Below are 20,804 nucleotides of genomic sequence, written 5' to 3'. Positions count from 1 at the left end.
GCACGCTTTTAAAAAATGGCTTTTCTGCCATTGCAAAATGTCGATATATCCTGAGCTGCATGTTTTGGTTTGAATGCATTGAAGGGGCAGAGGCTTGTTTAGACAAAAGAAAAATAAATAAGGGAGGGAGGGAGAGATGCTTTCATGTTCTTCAGGAGTAGTTCATCATCCTCTCTGAATGGGTTTCTGCTGACACACATCAGTTTGAAGCAAATGTCTCTCTGTCATAATCACAGCTTTTTATGATCATTTTGCCCTTCCTGCCCTTTCACGGTGTCAGAGAGTAATGAGTGCTTTTAGAGAAGAGAGAAGAGAGTAGAAAAGATAGATAGATAGATTGTTTGTATTTGTGAGAGAGAATCCAACCTCCTCACTTTGATCAATGCCAAGGAAACACACCACAATGTTTGGGGACCTGATATGGAGCCGATCCAACCCATCATGGAATCCCCAAAAAGATCCTTTTGTGTGTTGATTCCTTTATCTGTTGTGTTGTTTGCCATTTGATTAGTGGAGACGTGATGTAAGGATTTGGCATTGAATAGTATATGACCTAAAGACACAGACAGACACTAGATTGAATAGTATTAAAACAAGATTAAACAAACTTAAATCTTACATGTCTATATATGTGTGTCTTACATTTCTATATATGTCTATATTTTATCGGTACGATTATTTATAATAAAAGAATAATGACAAATCGAATACATTAAAGAGCACAATTTTGGGCAATAATTCTAAAACGAAAAAAATATGATTCTATTATATAAATATATATATAAATATATATATATGAAAATTTTAATATATATAGACACACACACACACACACACACCGTGCTGCTCAAAAGTTTACATACCCCTTTCAGAATCTGTGGAAAATATTAAAGAGATTTTTATAGGCTGGCATAGATTTGATAGATTTTTATAGGCTGGCATTTTTATTTCAGGCATATAATACCATTTTATATTATATTTTATTATTCAACAGCTATTCACTTTTTATCCCATAACAATGTTAATGCAAATTATATTATTACATTACATCATATAATGCATACATGTCTTATATTTTGATGTATTTATAAAGCAAATTTTTTGGCAAAAATTATTAACAAACCAAGATAAAGAGAAACATTTTATTTACAGCTTATGCAAATGCATTAATGCATATATATATATATATATATATATATATATATATATATATATATATATATATATATATATATATATATGCCACCATTCACACTTTTTTGGCAATACTTTTTGGCAATGCTAATAGAAGATCACTTTTTAGCAATACTAAACAAATGTAAGTATTGCTAAATGTAATGTTTTTAGCAATACTAAACAAAAATAAATGAAAAAAAAACAAAATAAATTGAAAAATATTATTGAATATTTATAGATTTTTATATGCTGTCATCTTTTGGATGAATAGGGGTGTATTTAATTATATTAATATATTTTAGCCTACAAAATTCCATTTTTAAAATGTTATATATATATATTATAGTAATATTTTATTAATATAAAAATGATAAAACTGTAAGAATAGATTAATATAGCATATTGCACATTTACATGCATATATTTATGTGAGCAAATGAACCTTTGTCCTATCGGCTACATGGAGGTTAAGGAGATAATGTTGTGTAAATAATCCAACCCTGTTCTTTGGTTGAATCACGGGTTTCTGAGTATGAATACAACATTGCAAAAGTCAGCCCTGACACTGCACTGTCACTCCTCACACACGTGTCAGCGCTGCAGGACTTACTTCCGGTTCAACATGGCGGCATCCATGGCATGTCAGGCGGCTGTGCGAGGACTCCGAGCTGCGACCACTAAACAACTGCTTTTGAGCAGAAACCAGGTAACAGATCGCTGATCTGTACGTTTATCCTCCAGTGCGTGATGTGACCAGAAGAAGAACTGAGTACTGCGTGATGCAGCGGCTGTCTGTTCGTTTATAGCGCCAGACATGATGATTTATTCTGCACATAATGCATACTGATTTAACCCGGCATCGTTTTATTGCTTAATTATTTAACTAGCGGTCTGAATACATGCTTTAGTAGAATGACACGTTGGATGGTCCATCCGTCCATCTGGGATTCTTTGGAGAATGATTAATTTATTGTTCAATTTGTCTTATTTCTAAACTTTAACCTTATACAAGATATTTGATAACTGACGTCAGCAAATGTATGTGTTTATAAAACACTGCATGACCTTCAATGCAGTCTGATTAGTGTTTTGCAAATTATTTAGACAGAGATTGTACTCTAAAGATTCTATTCTGATTTTTCTGTTTGAAAGATTCTGTTCTGAAGTTTCAAATCTAATGATTCTGTTCTAGATATGATAAAGCGGACTATATTGAAGTTTCTAATCTGATTCTATTCAAAATATTTACTTTTAAATAGTCTGACCAAGAAATTGAATCACGTAAGGTAATAATAGTGTACATTAGCTTGCTAGATAATTCCTGGAACACTGATTTGAAAGGTGATGCATGTGAATGTTTTGGGGGCTTTTTGCTCTTTTTGCCACAAGTCTTCACTAGGAATGATTGATTCACCTTCAGGTTTGTCCTCTATTCGTTCAGTCAATGAGAAGTAGCCCAGAATCACGTCAATCTTTCAGCCTTTGACCCATCAGTGATGAAACACTTTTTGCTGAGCTGGCCAATAGCAATTTGCTGTCAGTCTAAGGCAAGGTTTAAAGGTCAATTTTAATATTTATCTTAGCTGTACACAGATTTTCCTGCTGTCATAATTGCAATATTAAGTATTTTTTTGCAGATTGTCTTGTTCTTCTTTTGGTCTTGCAACATGAAGAGATTTTCAATGTTTCTTCATTTTGGGTGTCACCTGACTTGTTGTGTACCTTGTGCTTTTGTTTGCTCTGAAAGTTTCCTGTGTGCATACAGACCGTAAACCAGGACAACAGGACAAAGTAGATCAACATTGCAGTTTCAATGGAAATTCAGTCATATGGAAAGTCGGAGGCTATATTTTGACATTATAGAACAAAACTCAGAAGAAAAGTTTCAAGTAGGTCATTGAATAGATCTGAGCTGAGCTATTCTGTTTTAATCCTGACTGATATCCCTAAATAGTTCAGGGACTCTTGGCACAAATATTGCTTGACAGAGGCTTGCCCTCAAAGTATAAGGCATGCAAAAATATAATTTACCTTGAAGGCAGGGTTATTATAGTTACTAAAACTAATATGAAAACCACACCAAAAAAAGGTACTTGAAATAAAATAAACATTATCTTAAATAAAAAAAAAATATATTAAACTTCTTAAACTTGTTTTTTTTAGCTAGTTGCAAAAAAAAAACATTTATCATTCTAATTTAGTTTAACGTATTGTACTAAAGAGAAAACTACAATAAAAATGAATAAAACTTTCTATCTACTGCATATTAAATATATATATATATATATATATTATCATTATATATAATATATATTATTATATATTCTAGTAGACATACTTTTTTTTACTTGGGATGCACCGAAATGTCGGTTATGGTTTCAGGCTGAAATGGTTTTGGTGGGCCGAAATCATGACCGAAAGCAAATTTTGATTTAATGCACACAACATGGATAAGCTACAACAGTTAAACATGTCAACTGTGTGGACAGACTAGATTTACAATATTAATTTCTCGATTTTAATCGGTAAGGATATGGCTTATAAAATCTAAAATCTTTTAGTCTGCGATGATGTGAGCAAAACTTCACTGAACATTTGTAGCGCGCCTGCCATCCAATAATCGCTAAAAGCTTTGTGCTTTGTTACTTTTAATATGTAGCAAAGTTTTACCTTCAAAATTGTGTTGATTTTATTACGAAATTGAAACAATAAATGTCATTTGGTGCTCTTTAGTGTGACAGATCAGTAAGTTGAAAGATACATTACAACTAACCAAAATGGATCCTGTAATCAATCAGTGTTTTAACTGGGGAAAGACGTAAATAAAACAGCCTTTAGGCTATACACCCTCACTTAACATTACAAATGAAACCTCAAGAAAGCTATTCAACATCCATAAACTCATTAGTTAGCTAGAAAAATAACTAGAGAAGAGCATTTTGCAAAATATATGCACTGTATTCATATTCGTTCATTATTTAATGCCTGTTTGAATAAATCCATCATGAAAACAAGTTATTACCATTTATTGTCGTTTAAATGTTTATATTACATAAACAAACTGGAGTAAAAACAGTTCTGTTCTTAAAACGTTGATTCAAAAACGGCCTTATGTGTTTTTTAAATGTTTGTTTTAGCTTGTTGAGAGTTGATTATTAAATACGCTTTTGATTTATTTAATTTAATTAATTAATTATTTATTTATTTTCGGTTTTTGACCAAGTGCATCCTGAATTTTTGGTTTCAGTTTAGGCTAGAGTTGTCAAACTTACCAGTAGTAAAAAAAATGTTGATGGTCACGGTACCAGCATTTCTGTACCAGTACCAATACCAATACCAGTAGTACAGAGTACCAGACATATTCGGCTGATATAGACACTGCTTTCAAACTCTCTTGTTCGTGTTTGGTTGAGTGCTCTCTGAGCATCATTTATTTATGGCATGTGTTTACAAGCATTGAGCATTGTAGCCAATCACAATAGTATCTGTTGAGTGCGTGAACCAGTGGCCTTTCAGAGCTAGTCAGTAAGTTAGGCAGAATCTTAAAGGTATAGTTCCTCTAAAAATGTTTCATTCTGTCATAATTGACTCTCCCACAAGTTGTTCTTCAGCTAAAGAAATAACTTGAGGGTGAGCAAATGATGACATGACAGACTTTTCATTTCTTTAACACCGCTGAAAACGCACAAGGTTTTGTTCTAAACGGCCCTCACTCTTGCGAATTCTTTCATTATAACCTCCAAAGTGTAAACACAATGTAAATAAGAGATTTATTGTACATAAAGACAGCTTTTTTTATTACAACGGGAGTTTTCGCAGTATTCAGTGAGCTTGTGCTTGACACGAGAGGCTTATGAGTTTGAAGGGATGGCGTATCTCTTGCTTTGTTTATTCACAATCTGAATACAAGTTTGACTGCAAAGTTTCTGGATTGACAACCATATATAAATGCACGATTGAATCGGAAACTGCTGTGATTGACAGTGATAACCAACGGACGAGACAAAACGGGACAAACTTTTTTAAAGTAGCCTACTTCGTTTTTGCTCTGGTACCAAAATTGGAAATTGTACTGGTATTGGTACTGACTACTAAAATTTTGGTACAGTGACAACGCTAATTCAAACTATTAATAAATACTAATAGTATCGCAATGATGATAAAATAATCATATATATCGGTGTGGTTATATATGGGAATCTGAAAATAACAGCAGAAGTCATTTAATAGCAAAATTCTGTTTACACATTATTGGCTTCACAATACACCTCTTTGAACACCACAGATGTCACATCTGTTTCCTTAAGGCATCAATACTGTCCTAAAACAACTTTATTCTTGAATTACTTCACAAAAACGCACGCCATCTCATAAATCTTTACACCAGTTTGTACACAGAACAAGGATTGCCTTAAAAAGCATCTTTCCAGTGACTTTAGCACACACAGCTAGTCGAAGCACTGACTGACCTGATTTTGCGACTGGATTGCAGTCGATTTATATTGACCCAGCTCCCAGAATGCAGCACACGTAGCATTGATGTCATCATGAAAGTCTGTTTAAATTATTTTTGAACTAAATGCTCAATTTCTACTATCTGTTACTTTCTGACCTTATTATTATTATTCATTTTGTCCCTGAGCTGGAGTTTCAAAAGTTATATAGAGAGGTTTTATGCAGGAAAATGACATTGGATCAACACCAATTTAGTGTATAAGGCATCACTTCATTACTTCGTGCAGTCCACTCTGCTGCCATAAGAGGTGGTTTAGTAGTGCATGCAGAGTGCTTAGCTAGCATATATTTTCATTTCGGTTGTATAATGAGATGCAACCCGCTGAAACAGGGCACAAGCCTCATCCATCTGAGAGAGAGGACCTGCTCTAATGAGAAAGTACATAGTGCCAAGTGCACTTATATTATCTTTATTGAAATGACTTATTTAAGACTTTTTTTGGTATCAATGAATAGTGACATCTTTATGGTAATAGATCTTTAATGCAGAGGTTTATCTCAACTATTTGTAGAGATGAAAAGGACCTCTAAATTGTGGGTGTGAAGGTCAGAAGTAATTCAAGAAGCACATTTTAAAGCACAGATGTCAAGATGTGATTCAGACACTAATGAGATGTAGATTAGAGCAGCTTTTTCCATTTTTCTCTCAGTTTGGACTTCTCGCGTTTGGATCAAATCCATGTTTCACCATCTCCTTAGGAGTCTGGCTGTCAGCCAGTTCCTGACAGCGATCAATGAGCTGTTTTTATTAATCAGTGACTTGCATGCTTCGAATTTTGCACTACGCCTGGGTAAAAATATACATTTTTGATTAATCGGATCTTCATTTTAACGGCCGCGAAAACGATTGTTACAATCATAACGGAAAAGTGTTTTAATGATTTAGCACTAATTATAAACCCACTACCAATAATCAAGATTTTTTTGTAATGTTTTTGAAAGGAGTCTCAAGGCTGCATTTATCATTTATTTAATTAAAATAACGTAAAACAGTAATGCTGATAAAAAATGAATTTTCCGCAGCCATTACTCCAGTCTGATCCTTCAGAAATCAATTGAATATGGTGATTGGGTCTTCAGTTATTGTCATTATTGTTTGTGTTAAATTATTAATAATGGATCAGAATTTTCATAATGTACAATATTTGAAGGTTCCCTGTATAATTAAGAGAAATACCTAAATATAACCAATTGAATCAAATTGGAACTCTAAATCAGAGTCCTCGGCAAGTGCACAAAACTGCGCACTCAGGTTTCTTTGAACAGAGTGCCTTGAGGTTTTACAGAATCTGTTTTTTGGACTTTTACCACAGAGATAAGAGGCTGTGATTAGCCAGCTGCCAGTCCGCTCTAGTGGAGCTCGGGACCCGTGACTGGCAGGTAGGTATCACGGCAATTCACTCCCATCTTTTATGACAGCTCGAAAATTAGAGATGGCTTGTCAATGATGACAATGGCAAAAAAAAAAAAAAGATAGACACAATTTAAGACAGGCGAGGGCTGATAACACCAACGCTGCCTCAGAAATTCCTGTCTGGACGTAGAGATAATCCCAGAGCTGTTTTCCCCAGCACAACCCTCACCGCGCCACGGCTGCATCTCCAAACTTAAAGGAACATTTGCCGGTGCGTTCGTTCGCGGGGCGGAGAAAAATCTTTACGCAAAGATTGAAGACGTCAAAGCTCATTCGCCTCACAATGCTGCGGCAGCTTGAAAAGCTCGACTGGAGTGTCGAAACAGGACCAGGGGAGTCTGCTGGATGAGTCTGCATGCTGAATATCTGAAACGAGGGGTGGGTGGGTGCGACTCCTCTGGTGCAAGAACTTCAAACAGCATGCGTTTCTCCCATCTGTCCACAGCGAGAACACATTTACATTTCCTGGCCACCAGGGATACAGTAGAGCAAGTTTGCTGTAACCGGATTTGAATATCGTTCCGCCAAGGTTAATAGCCATTTCTGTTGCTCATGAGGGCTGTTTAGGCTTTTTCAATAATTTAGGAAGGCAGCAATCATTTAGAGTTCTTTTCGGCTGTCTTTTGAAGGAGAGGTGCCTCTTTTGAGCTCCTATGGGACGCGTATTCCGGTCCATTTGGGATAATTCTTCTGTAATGATGATTATAATGAGGCGGTATTTAGTGTTACAGGAAATTAAAAGTTGTTATACAATATGTTGGCCCTGCTGCTTCAATGACAGTTGTGGAAAAACTTTGAAAGTCTGTCTATCTTGATATTTATTCAGTTGGTTTGTGTTCCCGTGGATGTTCAAAGGCTCATTTTAAGGCATAAAGCTGAAGAACAGTTTAAATGTTGTTTATTCACTCCTTTTTTTAAATTCTGTCATTGTTACTCATATGTTGTTAGAAACTTGACTTTCCTTCTTCCATTGAACAGAAAGGTTTCTTAACTTTGGTTGCTTTTGTCCATGCAGTTACAATACATGGGAACTGAAGCTTTCAAGCTTCAAAAAGAACTGAACACCGTAAACGTATAATAAAAGTAATCTTTGTGAGAAACAGGCTGAAATGTATGTTGTTATTGACAGAAACACCATGACCGGATCATTGAGTGAGTTGAACCTGGAAATCGTATCAATCTGATTTATGAACGAAAGATTCAGACCGGTTTAGTGCATCACATCAGCAGATTCATTGAAAAGACATCAAAAGAAGGATTCGGTGCTGTTTCTCCCATGGATACACTTCTAGTAAATCTCAAGATTTATCAGTAAATCATTTTAATTTCAGCTTGTTTCTCACATTAAATTATGGGATGGCTTCAGAAGACTTGGAACACTTATTCTAATATGCTGGTTCACTGCTCAATTATTAATAATGGTTCTTATTGTTATCAATGTTGAAAACTTTCAAAATATTTTTGTGGAAACCACTTTTTCAGGATTCTTTGATGAATATCCTTTGATGAATGAACAGTATTTATTTGAAAATGAAATCTTTTGTAAAATTATAAAGGTCTTTAGTGTCATGTTTTATCAATTGAATGCGTCCTTGCTGAATACAAATATTTTGTTACAAAATTATCCCAAATAAACCCAAACATTTGAAGTGCATGAAAAAAAGTTCATCAAAGTTGTCCTAAGACAAGAACGGGTATTGTTCAAAATGTATAACTTTGATGAAAGGTTTTGATCCACTTCAAATGTTGACTACTGTAGTTTCCACAAATATTAAGCAGCACAACTGTTTTCAACATTGATAATAATCAGACATTTTTCTTGAGCAGCAAATCGGCATATTCAAACGATTTCTGAAGGATCATGTGACACTGGAGTAATGATGCTGAAAACTCAGCTTTGCCATCAGAGGAATAAATTACATTTTAAAATAAATTAAAGTGGAAAACAGCTGTAATAATATTTCACAATATTACTGTATTACTGTGTTTTTGATAGGTTAAATACAGCCGTGATGAGCATAAAAATCTTCTTTCAAAAACATAACTCGTGACCGGTACTGTAGCTCTTGAGTCACATAGACCAGACCACTTTTATAGAACTTTGGCATCCTTTATGCAGCTTGAAAGCTCCAGTTCTTTCAAAGTTCATTGTTATTGCAAAAACATTGAGCATGGAAGAAAGAAAGTTACATGGGCACATGTATGAATTCTTCTTTTAATGTTGTTAACGATTCTGTCTTCGCCCACTTCCGTTTGCCCACCGACTTGACCTCACTCTTCCAGACTTCTCTCCTCTGAAGGATGTTCCTTATTAACTATGCTAATTGCTAAATTCATATCTGCAGAGAGTTGCCTTCACCTTCAGCCCGCGTCTGTCTTTAGGAGATTAAGCAAAAAGCGTATCCCATGATGCAAATCTCTGCGATCTAAATCCTTTGGCATGCTCTGCTGGCTCTCCCTAACTCGGCTCTGCTAACACACACACGTCACGGCCTAACGGAGTTCTCTTGTCGACTTGTCAAAAGCTTCTGCTCATCCAGTGCTCACCTGACCTTGTTGAACGATGTCAAACGGTAAAACCCGACTAGAGCTGTGAGCATTCAGAGATCACAAATTACTTTGACTCCCCCCCCCCCCCCCCCCCCCAGCACCTGTTAATTAAATCATTTCTTCATTATGCGATATTGTGACTATGAAAGAATATTGACGTTCTAAATTAAAATATTTTCACCATTTGTTCCTGTAAGCATGTTTTTTCTCTAGTTAGTTTGTGCAAATGCTGAAACGATGTAAATACACCTTATTAAATCTGATGATCTTATATTATTATGAACCCCGATTTATCAACAACTTTGTGGATCTGTTTCGTTGATTGGGACCATTTTAATACCCGTATTGTATTATTCACGATTAATGGCAGCTATCGTTTCTGAATAAAGTAAACCAATTAGTTACTATCAGGAATGGGAAAATGTGTTAATTTCTTAAATCAAAACTCCCCTCAAGGATTCCACAAGTTAATTAAATGTGAGGCCATTTGGAGGTGCTAATTATGAAGAGTTATTTCAAAGGTTTTAGGGCAGAGCTATGACTAGTAATGAGGGTTTTAACCCCTGGAGACTGCTGGCCTGTGACTGCGCTGTGAAGGATCCGATACAGTCGACTGGGCCGATCTGTAAATACTGTTTGTCGAAGCATCAGATGCTGATAATTAGGGAAAGAATTAACATATAATGCAGAGTAGGTCCAGGTGGTTTTCTGTGCAACTAATTGAGCAACAGGTAGAAATTCCACAGTTGTGGTCAGAATTATAGGCACCCCTGCTAAATATTGTCAAAGATGGCTGTAAAAATTAAATCTGCATTGTTTCTCCTTTTGATATTTCATTCAAAAAAACCCGCAAAAATCAAAAGAATGACTTAATAATTATTGGCACCCCTAGAATTTTTTGAGTTGAAGTAAAATGTTCCCCTCTCCCCCTCCCCCTAATGTTTTTAGTCTTATATTAACGCGGCTTTTAATTGTGTATTTGTACTTTTTGTACAGATTATGTACTGATTATAATTAGGGCTGTGCAAAGATTAATTGCAATTAATCGCATCCAAAATAAAAGTTTGTGTTTACATAATATATGTGTGTGTGCTGTGTATAATTATTTTGTATATATAAATACATATGCATGCATGAGTATATTTAAGAATTATTTGCACGTAAATACTGTATATATATATAAATACATAATCTATATTATATATAAATATAAATATTTTATATATGAATAACACATTTTCTATATACATGCATGTGTGTGTATACAAAATAATTATACACAGCACACACAAATATATTATGTAAACACAAACTTTTATTTTGGATGCGATTAATCGCAATTAATCTTTGCACAGCCCTAATTATAATATTAACGTTTGTTCTAATCCTAAAAAAGTTAAAAATAACAAGAACACTTTATATTTTAAAGTCACTAAATTATCGATTAAAGATATTATTGATGCGATATAAATGAAATATTTGGAGTGAAATTTCAGGAAAATGACAATATATTTTGTGATATTTACGATTTTTCAGTTTTAGGGGCCGTTTACAGAGCATCGTTAAAAAATAAAAACTGAAAACTTTTTATGCATTTTTGCCGTTCATTTACACGACTATATTTTTGGGCCCTGAAAACACAAAGCGGGTGAAAACTGGTTTCAATGTGTATAGTCTCCATCATGTAAACTGCAAAAACGCGAATTTGTGAAAACTGAGATGTTATTCGCAAATAGGTACGTAGTGTTTCTTTATACAGGGATTCCCAAAGTGTGGTGCGCGCACCCCCAGGGGTACGCGAGCTGCCACCAGGGGGTGCGCGAGAGGAAAAATGTAATGGCGGTCTGTTTTGTAAGTGGGATTTTTCCATACAATAAAATAAAAACCATGAACAGTAAACATTTCCTTTGTAATCGCTTTTATTTTAAATAAAAAAACTATAATTTATTAGTTTTTGATAGAAACGTTGAAAACAGCTGCTGTCTTCAACGCACTGCTCTGCATTGCTGCCGGTAACGTGACAGATGTGCTTTCGCGCGTTGGCTGGCGCTGAGCCAGTGCTGTCATATATCACAACCATTGAGTGTTTTCAACCACATAATGTTTATTTTAGGTTTCAGACATTTAAATACACATAAGTACTAGCAAAACAATGATTTTGATTTTGCTGATTTCTATGGAAGCGTTTTAAACGTTCTATGCGATACGTTTTATTCATATCAGATACACATTGTGTACGTAGCTTCACATTTTACCCTATTCTTCTCCCAGTTCACCGGCCTCTTACTTTCATGTATTTCGTGAGAAGTGGAGGAATTGACGTCACGTGTTGTAAATCCAACAGATCCGATTCTCTGAACTGTGGCACAAACTAACGATCGTTATGAAGGTGTTTGAACAATAAAACACATCCACTTGCACATATTTGACAATCGGAATATCAATGTTTCAAGCTATAGCTAATACATTTGTGAATATTTTTGATAAAAAAGGAAAAATGACATAAAAGCAGATCATCATTCATTCAGCGCTGTGTTGTGGTTGCGTTGTGTCACGTGACAAGTAATGACGCATCACCATGGAAACATTAAAGTGACAAGTTCTAAATAACGGTCGCCTTGAAAAACTCACGCTGGGGGGTCAGTTAAAATATTTTAAACTTATGTGTGAAAGGGTTAAAAGTGGAAGCTTGTGCGTAGCTTTGTTGCATTATATTGAAACTTTGTTGATGTTGTTATTGTCATGCGTGTTCTGGTTATTAGCGCATGATTAAACATGAGTCTTTATAGGGCGATAAAACAAAGCTTTGTTGCATTTTTTTTTTGGAAGTGGGGATTGGGGGTGCGCCAACCCGGTTGGGACATAGAAGGGGGTGCGCAGGAAAAAAAGTTTGGGAACCGCTGCTATATAAAGTGACATCGCCCACTACTGGCCTAGCAGCATAATACAGCGTTTTAGCGGATCCTTATGAACGGGGATTGTTTTGACAACGTCGGACATCATCTGTACATGAAAACTCATCGTTTTTAGTACATCGTTGTTGTGTAAACGTACCCTAAATTTGAGTAATTCAAGTACTTCCAACTTAAAATGTTTGAATATTTTAGTTGTAAATAACAACACTGATATTTACTGTTGTATTATCTTATATTAAGTCATCGCCCCTATAGTTATGCAGGTTTTTTTTTAACCCAGGGAAAAAGAGGTCTTGATATGGCAAATACAGTATGTCTTGAATGTACATTATTCAGTGATTTATACAAACTATATATGCATTTTAAAAATGTTATGCCATGGAAACGCATGAAAAATTCCATGTCTGATTTAATGTTTTTTTATTATGCACAATGAAACGGCATTGCCCTCTGAAAGACCTCAAGAAAAGCTCTCATAATCCTGTCCTCAGAAAATCTCCTTGTTTGAGCTCCTAAGCTCCTCTTCCTTCTCCCAAAGGAATTGGATTGGTCAATACAGATTTGTAAATATCCCCTCATGAATATGCGAATGTGGAACTAATTTTCCCCAGTGAGGAAAGCAGTTGTGTTGCTTACTACTCTTTTCTTTTTGTCTTCCCGCAAGAAGTCTTTTAGGAATCAATCCTTCATCGACTTGAGATTTCCACTCTCTGTCTTGCTGATGAAGCGGCCTAATGTCTAAGTCATGCTAATGCGGAGAGCAGACTAATGTTGTACTGAAGGGCTGAATGTAGTCTACATTGATTCGCCTGCGCTGTCTGGGGTTTTGGCACATTGAGCAATTCTGTAATATTTTTTGTCTGTTTGTAAACTCTGTGAAAACCCCAGCAGATTTCACGTTTAGTGGATGAGTAATTGCATGCGATTCCTCTTTTGTGCTTTTTTTAAGGTCGGATGTTGATTTCTTTCTTTCTCATATTCTTTTTGCGTTGTGTGTCCCCCTCCCCCATCTGTCAGGTATGCTTAAACATCCTCATGAATTACTCTAACACTAAATGTCTTCCTGGAGAGACGCTATGAGGTTGGATCTCTAAGCAGCTGCTTGCTTTCAGTTTGTTGTGCATTGGTAATGGTGCATATGGTCAGGCAGACTATTAATGTTAGTTAAAGATGACATGGAATCAAAACCGGTTATATTAACATTTAAAATCCATATTCAGTCTTATGTATGATTAATGAGTGAACACTATTCTAAAGAATTGATCAAAATAACTTTCTCCACCTCTGAAACTATTTTACTTTTGATGTTACCAAATCCAATCAGGTAGGGAAAAATGAGATAATAGGTATGCACGTTATTAATTTAATAAATCTCAAAATGAATATCCATATGGCACTTGCTTATAATAATGTGATGCCTCTTAATGTCTCTTGATGATTGATTTTAGTTTTTAGTGTTTTGTTTTTAATTTATGTAGGTCTTTTTATATAGATTTATTTAGATTTTATTATCGGTCATTTGTTGGTTATTGACAGTAATTGGTATCGCCTAGAAGTTTTATATACATTATATGCATCCCTAAATGCATATACAAAACAAAGTTTCCTAGCAACGAAGAGCCGTGCTAAAATCTAATGAGAAAAGTAAACATTTTTATAAAACTTTTTTATAGTTTTTTTTTCTTCTATTTGTTTTCAGTTTTTTCTAGGTTTTTTTTTTTTGGGCGAAACAAAATGTATTTGTATCGGTATCAACCAAAATGTCTATATTTGTGTAATTAATATCTTATTATAGCATACTTTTCACATCCCGATAAAGCCTTGGAAATGTTATATTATTGATGTTAAATGTCGTTTACAGTACGTTGTCTTTAACATAATATGTTGGTGATATTTAAAATTCAGTGTTTACTTGCTCCCCATGCCACTCCACCACGTTTAGTACACACACCACCCAAACACAATTCAAAATGCTGTTTTTCTTATCTGTCACTGTTAATGAGCAGCAGTGCCGGTATCAGAATAGGGTTATAAGAGCAATGACTGATCCAGGAGTCTATTACATTCAAGAGCGACAGACCCTCTCCAGCACTTTGGAGTGTTTTTTCCCCCTTCGTCTGAAGTGTGCGTGTATTACTTTCATATATCCAGCTGGATTTGCATAGACTTCATCATTACTGCACTGCAGTGGCCCTTTCTTTCCAATGGAGTTTTGTACTCTCAAATCTAAAGATCTCTAACCCTCGTGCACAAGACAAGCACACCACGAAAGAGCACTTAGCCAAATCAGAATTTCGGTTTTATTTCGATTAATCGTGCAGGCCTACCATACATTTCATTACTTTTATCAAATAAATGTTATCGAGGAAGACATAGGCTTATGTTAAGGAAGGCAACCTTAACTTTGTCCCCGACTTCCTAAGGTTGGTGTGGGGTCCTTACGGAGCATCTGCTATCCTGTGGAAATTGATGCAACTGCTGCCACAGCTTTCCTTCGTCCTCTCACCTTTGTGTGAGGACAACCGATAAGTCAAGATCTGATGTGGGCCACCATGTCCTTAAGAGACATCTGGACTCCCAGAGGATCCAGAGAAGCTATGTCTTTCAATCCTAATAAGGGACACCATCTGAAGAAGAAAAGCAAATGTTTCTGTTTAGGTCAGTAAAGTGAATAGGTTCATTTTAGGATTATTTACTAATTCAGCTGCCACCCTGTAGCCAAAAGACTGGTTGCCCACTGAAGCTAAGCAGGGTTGAGCTTGGTCAGTACCTGTCGGAAACTTCCTGGGAAAACTATATGTAGCTGCTGGAGGAGGTGTTAGTGAGGCGGTTAAACCGAGGTCCCAGGAAATCCCAGGATGTCCTTCGAAAAAGAGTAGGGGTTTAACCCCGGTATCTTGGCCAAATTTGCACATTGGCCTCTGTCCATCATCTTAGCCTCTTAAGGTGTGTGGTGGGCGTTCTGGCGCAATATGGCTGCCGTCGCATCATCCAGGTGGATGCTGCGCATTGGTGGTGGTGGTCGAGGAGATTCCCCCCTTCCATATGCATAGCGGTTTGAGTGTCAAGAAAAAGCCCTATATAAATGTGACAAACTTTTATTATTATTATAATTGATGTGTGATGAGATGCTAAAATTGTAGGACTGCTTTGAGCTGTTGAAAGATTTCATGCAGATTGACTTTAAACAATCAATGCAGAATGTCATGGATGTTGCATCATGCTTGCCAAAAGCAAAACTCTAACCAAAAATCGCTTGCAAATTTGTGTTTGGGTGGTGGTGATGGCGCAGTGGATAAGACACGTGTCTTTCGTGTGAGAGACCCGGGTTCGAATCCACTGTGAGACACCAATGTGTCCCTGAGCAAGACACTTAACCCCTAGTTGCTCCAGAGGCGTGCGACCTCTGACATATATAGCAATTGTAAGTCGCTTTAGATAAAAGCGTCAGCTAAATGAATAAATGTAAATGTGTTATTCTTTGAATTTGAAAATATTGGCTTGATTATTCATGGAGAAAGTAAAACAAATATATATATATAGGGTTTTATGTTGGTGTTGGCTTTTATGGTGGTGAGCTTTTGTTGCTTTCCTGTCACTTCATAAGGGTAAATTTGATTTAGATTTAGTTATCAATTGGTATGTTGAAGGAGATTTAGCTTATAGTGCGACAATATTTTGCATGTCACACATATAAGTCAGCCACATTAGACTAAAGCGTATTATGAAAGCCCAATTCCACCACATAAGAAAATAAATGATTCTTTGGTAAATAATAGTAACGACATGCCAGACTATTTATGTATTGTTTTTCTATATGAGTGCATCTATTCTGTTTCTATATATTCGGTTTTATATACACTCACCTAAAGGATTATTAGGAACACCATACTAATACTGTGTTTGACCCCCTTTCGCCTTCAGAACTGCCTTAATTCTAGGTGGCATTGATTCAACAAGGTGCTGAAAGCATTCTTTAGAAATGTTGGCCCATATTGATAGGATAGCATCTTGCAGTTGATGGAGATTTGTGGGATGCACATCCAGGGCACGAACCTCCCGTTCCACCACATCCCAAAGATGCTCTATTGGGTTGAGATCTGGTGACTGTGGGGGCCATTTTAGTACTGTGAACTCATTGTCATGTTCAAGAAACCAATTTGAAATGATTCGAGCTTTGTGACATGGTGCATTATCCTGCTGGAAGTAGCCATCAGAGGATGGGTACATGATAGCCATAAAGGGATGGACATGGTCAGAAACAATGCTCAGGTAGGCCGTGGCATTTACACGATGCCCAATTGGCACTAAGGGGCCTAAAGTGTGCGAAGAAAACATGCCCCACACCATTACACCACCACCAGCAGCCTGCACAGAGGTAACAAGGCATGATGGATCCATGTTCTCATTCTGTTTACGCCAAATTCTGACTCTACCATCTGAATGTCTCAACAGAAATCGAGACTCATCAAACCAGGTAACATTTTTCCAGTCTTCAACTGTCCAATTTTGGTGAGCTCTTGCAAATTGTAGCCTCTTTTTCTTATTTGTAGTGGAGATGAGTGGTACCCGGTGGGGTCTTCTGCTGTTGTAGCCCATCCGCCTCAAGGTTGTGCGTGTTGTGTCTTCACAAATGCTTTGCTGCATACCTCGGTTGTAACGAGTGGTTATTTCAGTCAAAGTTGCTCTTCTATCAGCTTGAATCAGTCGGCCCATTCTCCTCTGACCTCTAGCATCAACAAGGCATTTTCGCCCACAGGACTGCCGCATACTGGATGTTTTCCCTTTTCACACCATTCTTTGTAAACCCTAGAAATGGTTGTGCTTGAAAATCCCAGTAACTGAGCAGATTGTGAAATACTCAGACCGGCCCGTCTGGCACCAACAACCATGCCACGCTCAAAATTGCTTAAATCACCTTTCTTTCCCATTCTGACATTCAGTTTGGAGTTCAGGAGATTGTCTTGACCAGGACCACACCCCTAAATGCATTGAAGCAACTGCCATGTGATTGGTTGATTAGATAATTTCATTGATGAGAAATTGAACAGGTGTTCCTAATAATCCTTTAAGTGTGTGTGTGTATTTGTGCTTTTAAGCATGCTTTTTTTAAGCATGTGTAATTGTATTTTGAAGCCTTCAACTGCATGCATGTTTGTTTGGTGTAGAAAGCTGTGCTTGTGTGTGTGTGTGTGTGTGTTGGTTTTTAACTGGTGGTGTCTCCAGAGTGCTGATGAAGATAATTACTGTTGAGGCAGAGTCTCAGGGGAGATCAGACACCTGCCATCCTCTTCCCGGAGCTCCGCGCTCGCGCCCCTGAAGCCCACCTCTCGGCCCCGATGCACCTCAACCTCCCTTTGTCCTTGAGTGAACTAATAACCTGTAAAGCTACAAAAATGGGCTCTGGCTAAATATAGCAGGGGGGGGGGGGGAGAAAACAATTACAGCTAACATTTGCAAAGAGGTTGCCATGGAGCTCTTTTGGCACTTCCACAGCCCGGGTAATCAAGCTGGGCCAGAAGCAGGAACGCCAATAACACCTGACAGACAGAAACACAACACGTATTACCGGTAGGCAAATATCATGGCCTCAGATCCAGACTTTCAAGTTGATATTTTCAAACTTATAATTTTTCTCATTAGAATCCAGATTTAGATGTTCATACACCTGACACCTGGAATCTGATGCCAGAGTTTGCTTTCCTTCTCTTTGACTGACACAAGGTCGTCAATCTGAGGATAGCTTGGGAGACAGCTTTTTATGGGTGCTCTTTTCTGTGCCTGAATAGAAATGATAGAAACTCATTCCATCTGATAAACAATAAAAACATTAACAGCCAATCAGAGTCCACTCGACCTTAAAGAGTTCGAGCATTTAAAGGAGCAGATGACATAAATGGAGCACTCATATTAGACTGTCTGCTATCTGCTAACTCTTTATTGTGATGGTCCTCCAACTGACATTCTACAAGCTGAGTATGTCAGAACATGCAAAAATTGCTATACAGTCAAAGGCCAATATTTAATACCAATATTTTGGTTTTTGTATTTAAAAACTAGGACATATTTAAAGGGATAGTTCACCCTAAAATTAACATTTGTCTTTCTAAAAACACTGAAGTCTTTGATTAATCTTTAGAACACAAATCAAATATATTTTTTATGAAAACTGAGAGGTGTCTGTCTCTTCGTTGGAAGTCTAGGTATTGGTAACCAAAACTTAGAAGATCCAAAAGATCATAAAGGTGTTGTATAACAAATCCGTAAGACCCAAACGATTTAGTTCAAGTCTTGTGGAGAGATATGTTTGCTTTATGATGAACAGTTAATGTTATTGGATTGAACTTTATTGTAAAGTGCTACCAGAGTTGCTTTATCGTGTATGACTTGGATTATATATCACATTATACTGTATTACCAAAGCTAAAAGTGTCAAACTAAACATTTCCCGTTCTTTGTGTTTTCAGTTAACACATTAACAGCTTAGCCTATGAGCTTAACATAAAAAAAAAACTAATGGAAGGTATCGTCCATCTTATCACTCGCCTGTTTTCTTTTTCTGAAAGAACCCACCCTTTCAGAATTGTCTCTGTCACCATCTCTCATGTCTCTTTATTAATATTTTTTTGTTTATGTATAGCACACCTTATATATTGTTGATGCAATAAAGCATAATCTGTTGAGAAAACAGCACTTATTTCCCACATGTATTAATAAAAAGCAGTGAACCGTAAAAACCCATTGTGGTCTGAACAGTCAGAAAATAAACCCTCGTCTGTGAAGTCTATAAAAACCTGCAACTGTGTGGGGAATCAGAAACTTTTCAGGAGATTCACAACTTTGTGTTTTGTCACTATATTACAAAGTCACCATATTTGTGACATCACACACAACAGATCAGGAGCATTAAAGCACAAGGTATGCTTAGATTCATGTGTAAGGCAGCTTTATTACCCAATGTCCTTCCACTGAACTCTTTGTGCATAAGGAGCTATGTTAACAACAGCTAGCTTGTACAACAGGGAGCTATTTCCAGTTTTAAATGTGGCCATCCACCCCCATACAGAGGTACAAATATGCATTGAATGCTACACCACGGCCATTAGGAATGACCCTCAGAGGACTAAGAAGATGCTATATAAAATTATATTTGTTGGAAATTTAGGTAACCCAAACTTAGAAGATCCAAAAGATCATAAAGGTGTCATAAAACTAATCTGTACAATCGAACGATTTAGTCCAAGTCTTGTGGAGAGATATGTTTTCATTGAATTGAACTTTATTGTAAAGCGTTATTGCTTTATCCTGTATTTCATGTTAATCATGGAAATGTTAATTTATGACTTGGATTGTCACATTATTGTTTTACCAAAGCTAAAAATGTACAGGTATATATAGCATTTGTCAACAAAATCTTGTCTTCCAAACCATTAATAAAAAGAAAAAAAAGAATCATTAATATAATTTTTTAAAAAGTATGTATTTATTTATTTCTTATTAATAAATAAATTATTATTTATGTGTTTATTGTTTGTTGCCATTAGTATACATGTAACAGATTATGATATCATTGTATGCCATGGTGATTGTAGCTGTCATAACTTTTTTCATGTTTATTTATACATATTATTGCCATTATTATACATGTCACTGACATTAATTATTTACATTTTCAAGGTATTTAAAAGAGTACAATATCACCATAATGATCATGATAATGTGTTTATTATTTCATTTATAATATAACACACACACACACACACACCTTTAAATACCAAGGTATTTAAAATAATACAATATCACCACAACGGGGCATGGTCTCAAAATATGAAAACTTGCCATTTTTTCCGTTAGTGATTTATTGTTATTTTTTATTTTTTATAGGAATACAAAAAATTGGTTCCACAACCCAAAGTCTATTACAGATGCCTTATTCTGTGCTTGTTGAGAGTGTGAACATTTATTGTACAATCCATACAGCGTCTGGAAATTGTCATCGCAGTATTAAAATTTTGACTTACCAACCGAATGCTTTTGCGATCCGTTTTCTTTAATGACAAATGTGCTGAGCACCAAATGCAATGATATGATGAATAATATAATTCGGTGTAGCCCATGCAGCAGTCAAAGCGTACTGTGATGTATTTCAGTGAAATGATGAAATGCAGGCGTTGAGAAGTACACTGCCGAGAATGAGAGTAGTGCATCATCCGACTCTTATCAGAGAGCAAGTG

General features: G+C 36.2%; 1 protein-coding gene across 1 annotated transcript in view; it reads left to right on the top strand.

Annotated features, from left to right (window-relative positions):
* The first annotated feature begins 1,757 nt into the window (after positions 1–1,757).
* suclg2 (succinate-CoA ligase GDP-forming subunit beta) overlaps positions 1,758–20,804 on the top strand; it is a 131,212-nt gene continuing 112,165 nt past the window's right edge. The window contains exon 1 of the mRNA XM_056252827.1: positions 1,758–1,882. Within this exon, the coding sequence (XP_056108802.1) occupies positions 1,799–1,882 (84 nt within the window). The 5' untranslated portion in view covers positions 1,758–1,798. The remainder of the gene's footprint in view (positions 1,883–20,804) is intronic.

The sequence above is a fragment of the Rhinichthys klamathensis genome, unplaced genomic scaffold, assembly GCF_029890125.1.
Source record: "Rhinichthys klamathensis goyatoka isolate OS25496 unplaced genomic scaffold, OSU_Roscu_1.1 h1tg000098l_1, whole genome shotgun sequence".
In the NCBI taxonomy this organism is placed as follows: Eukaryota; Metazoa; Chordata; class Actinopteri; order Cypriniformes; family Leuciscidae; genus Rhinichthys; species Rhinichthys klamathensis.
Note: the sequence above shows the minus strand (reverse complement) of the source record. Positions and strands in the feature narration are given on the sequence as shown.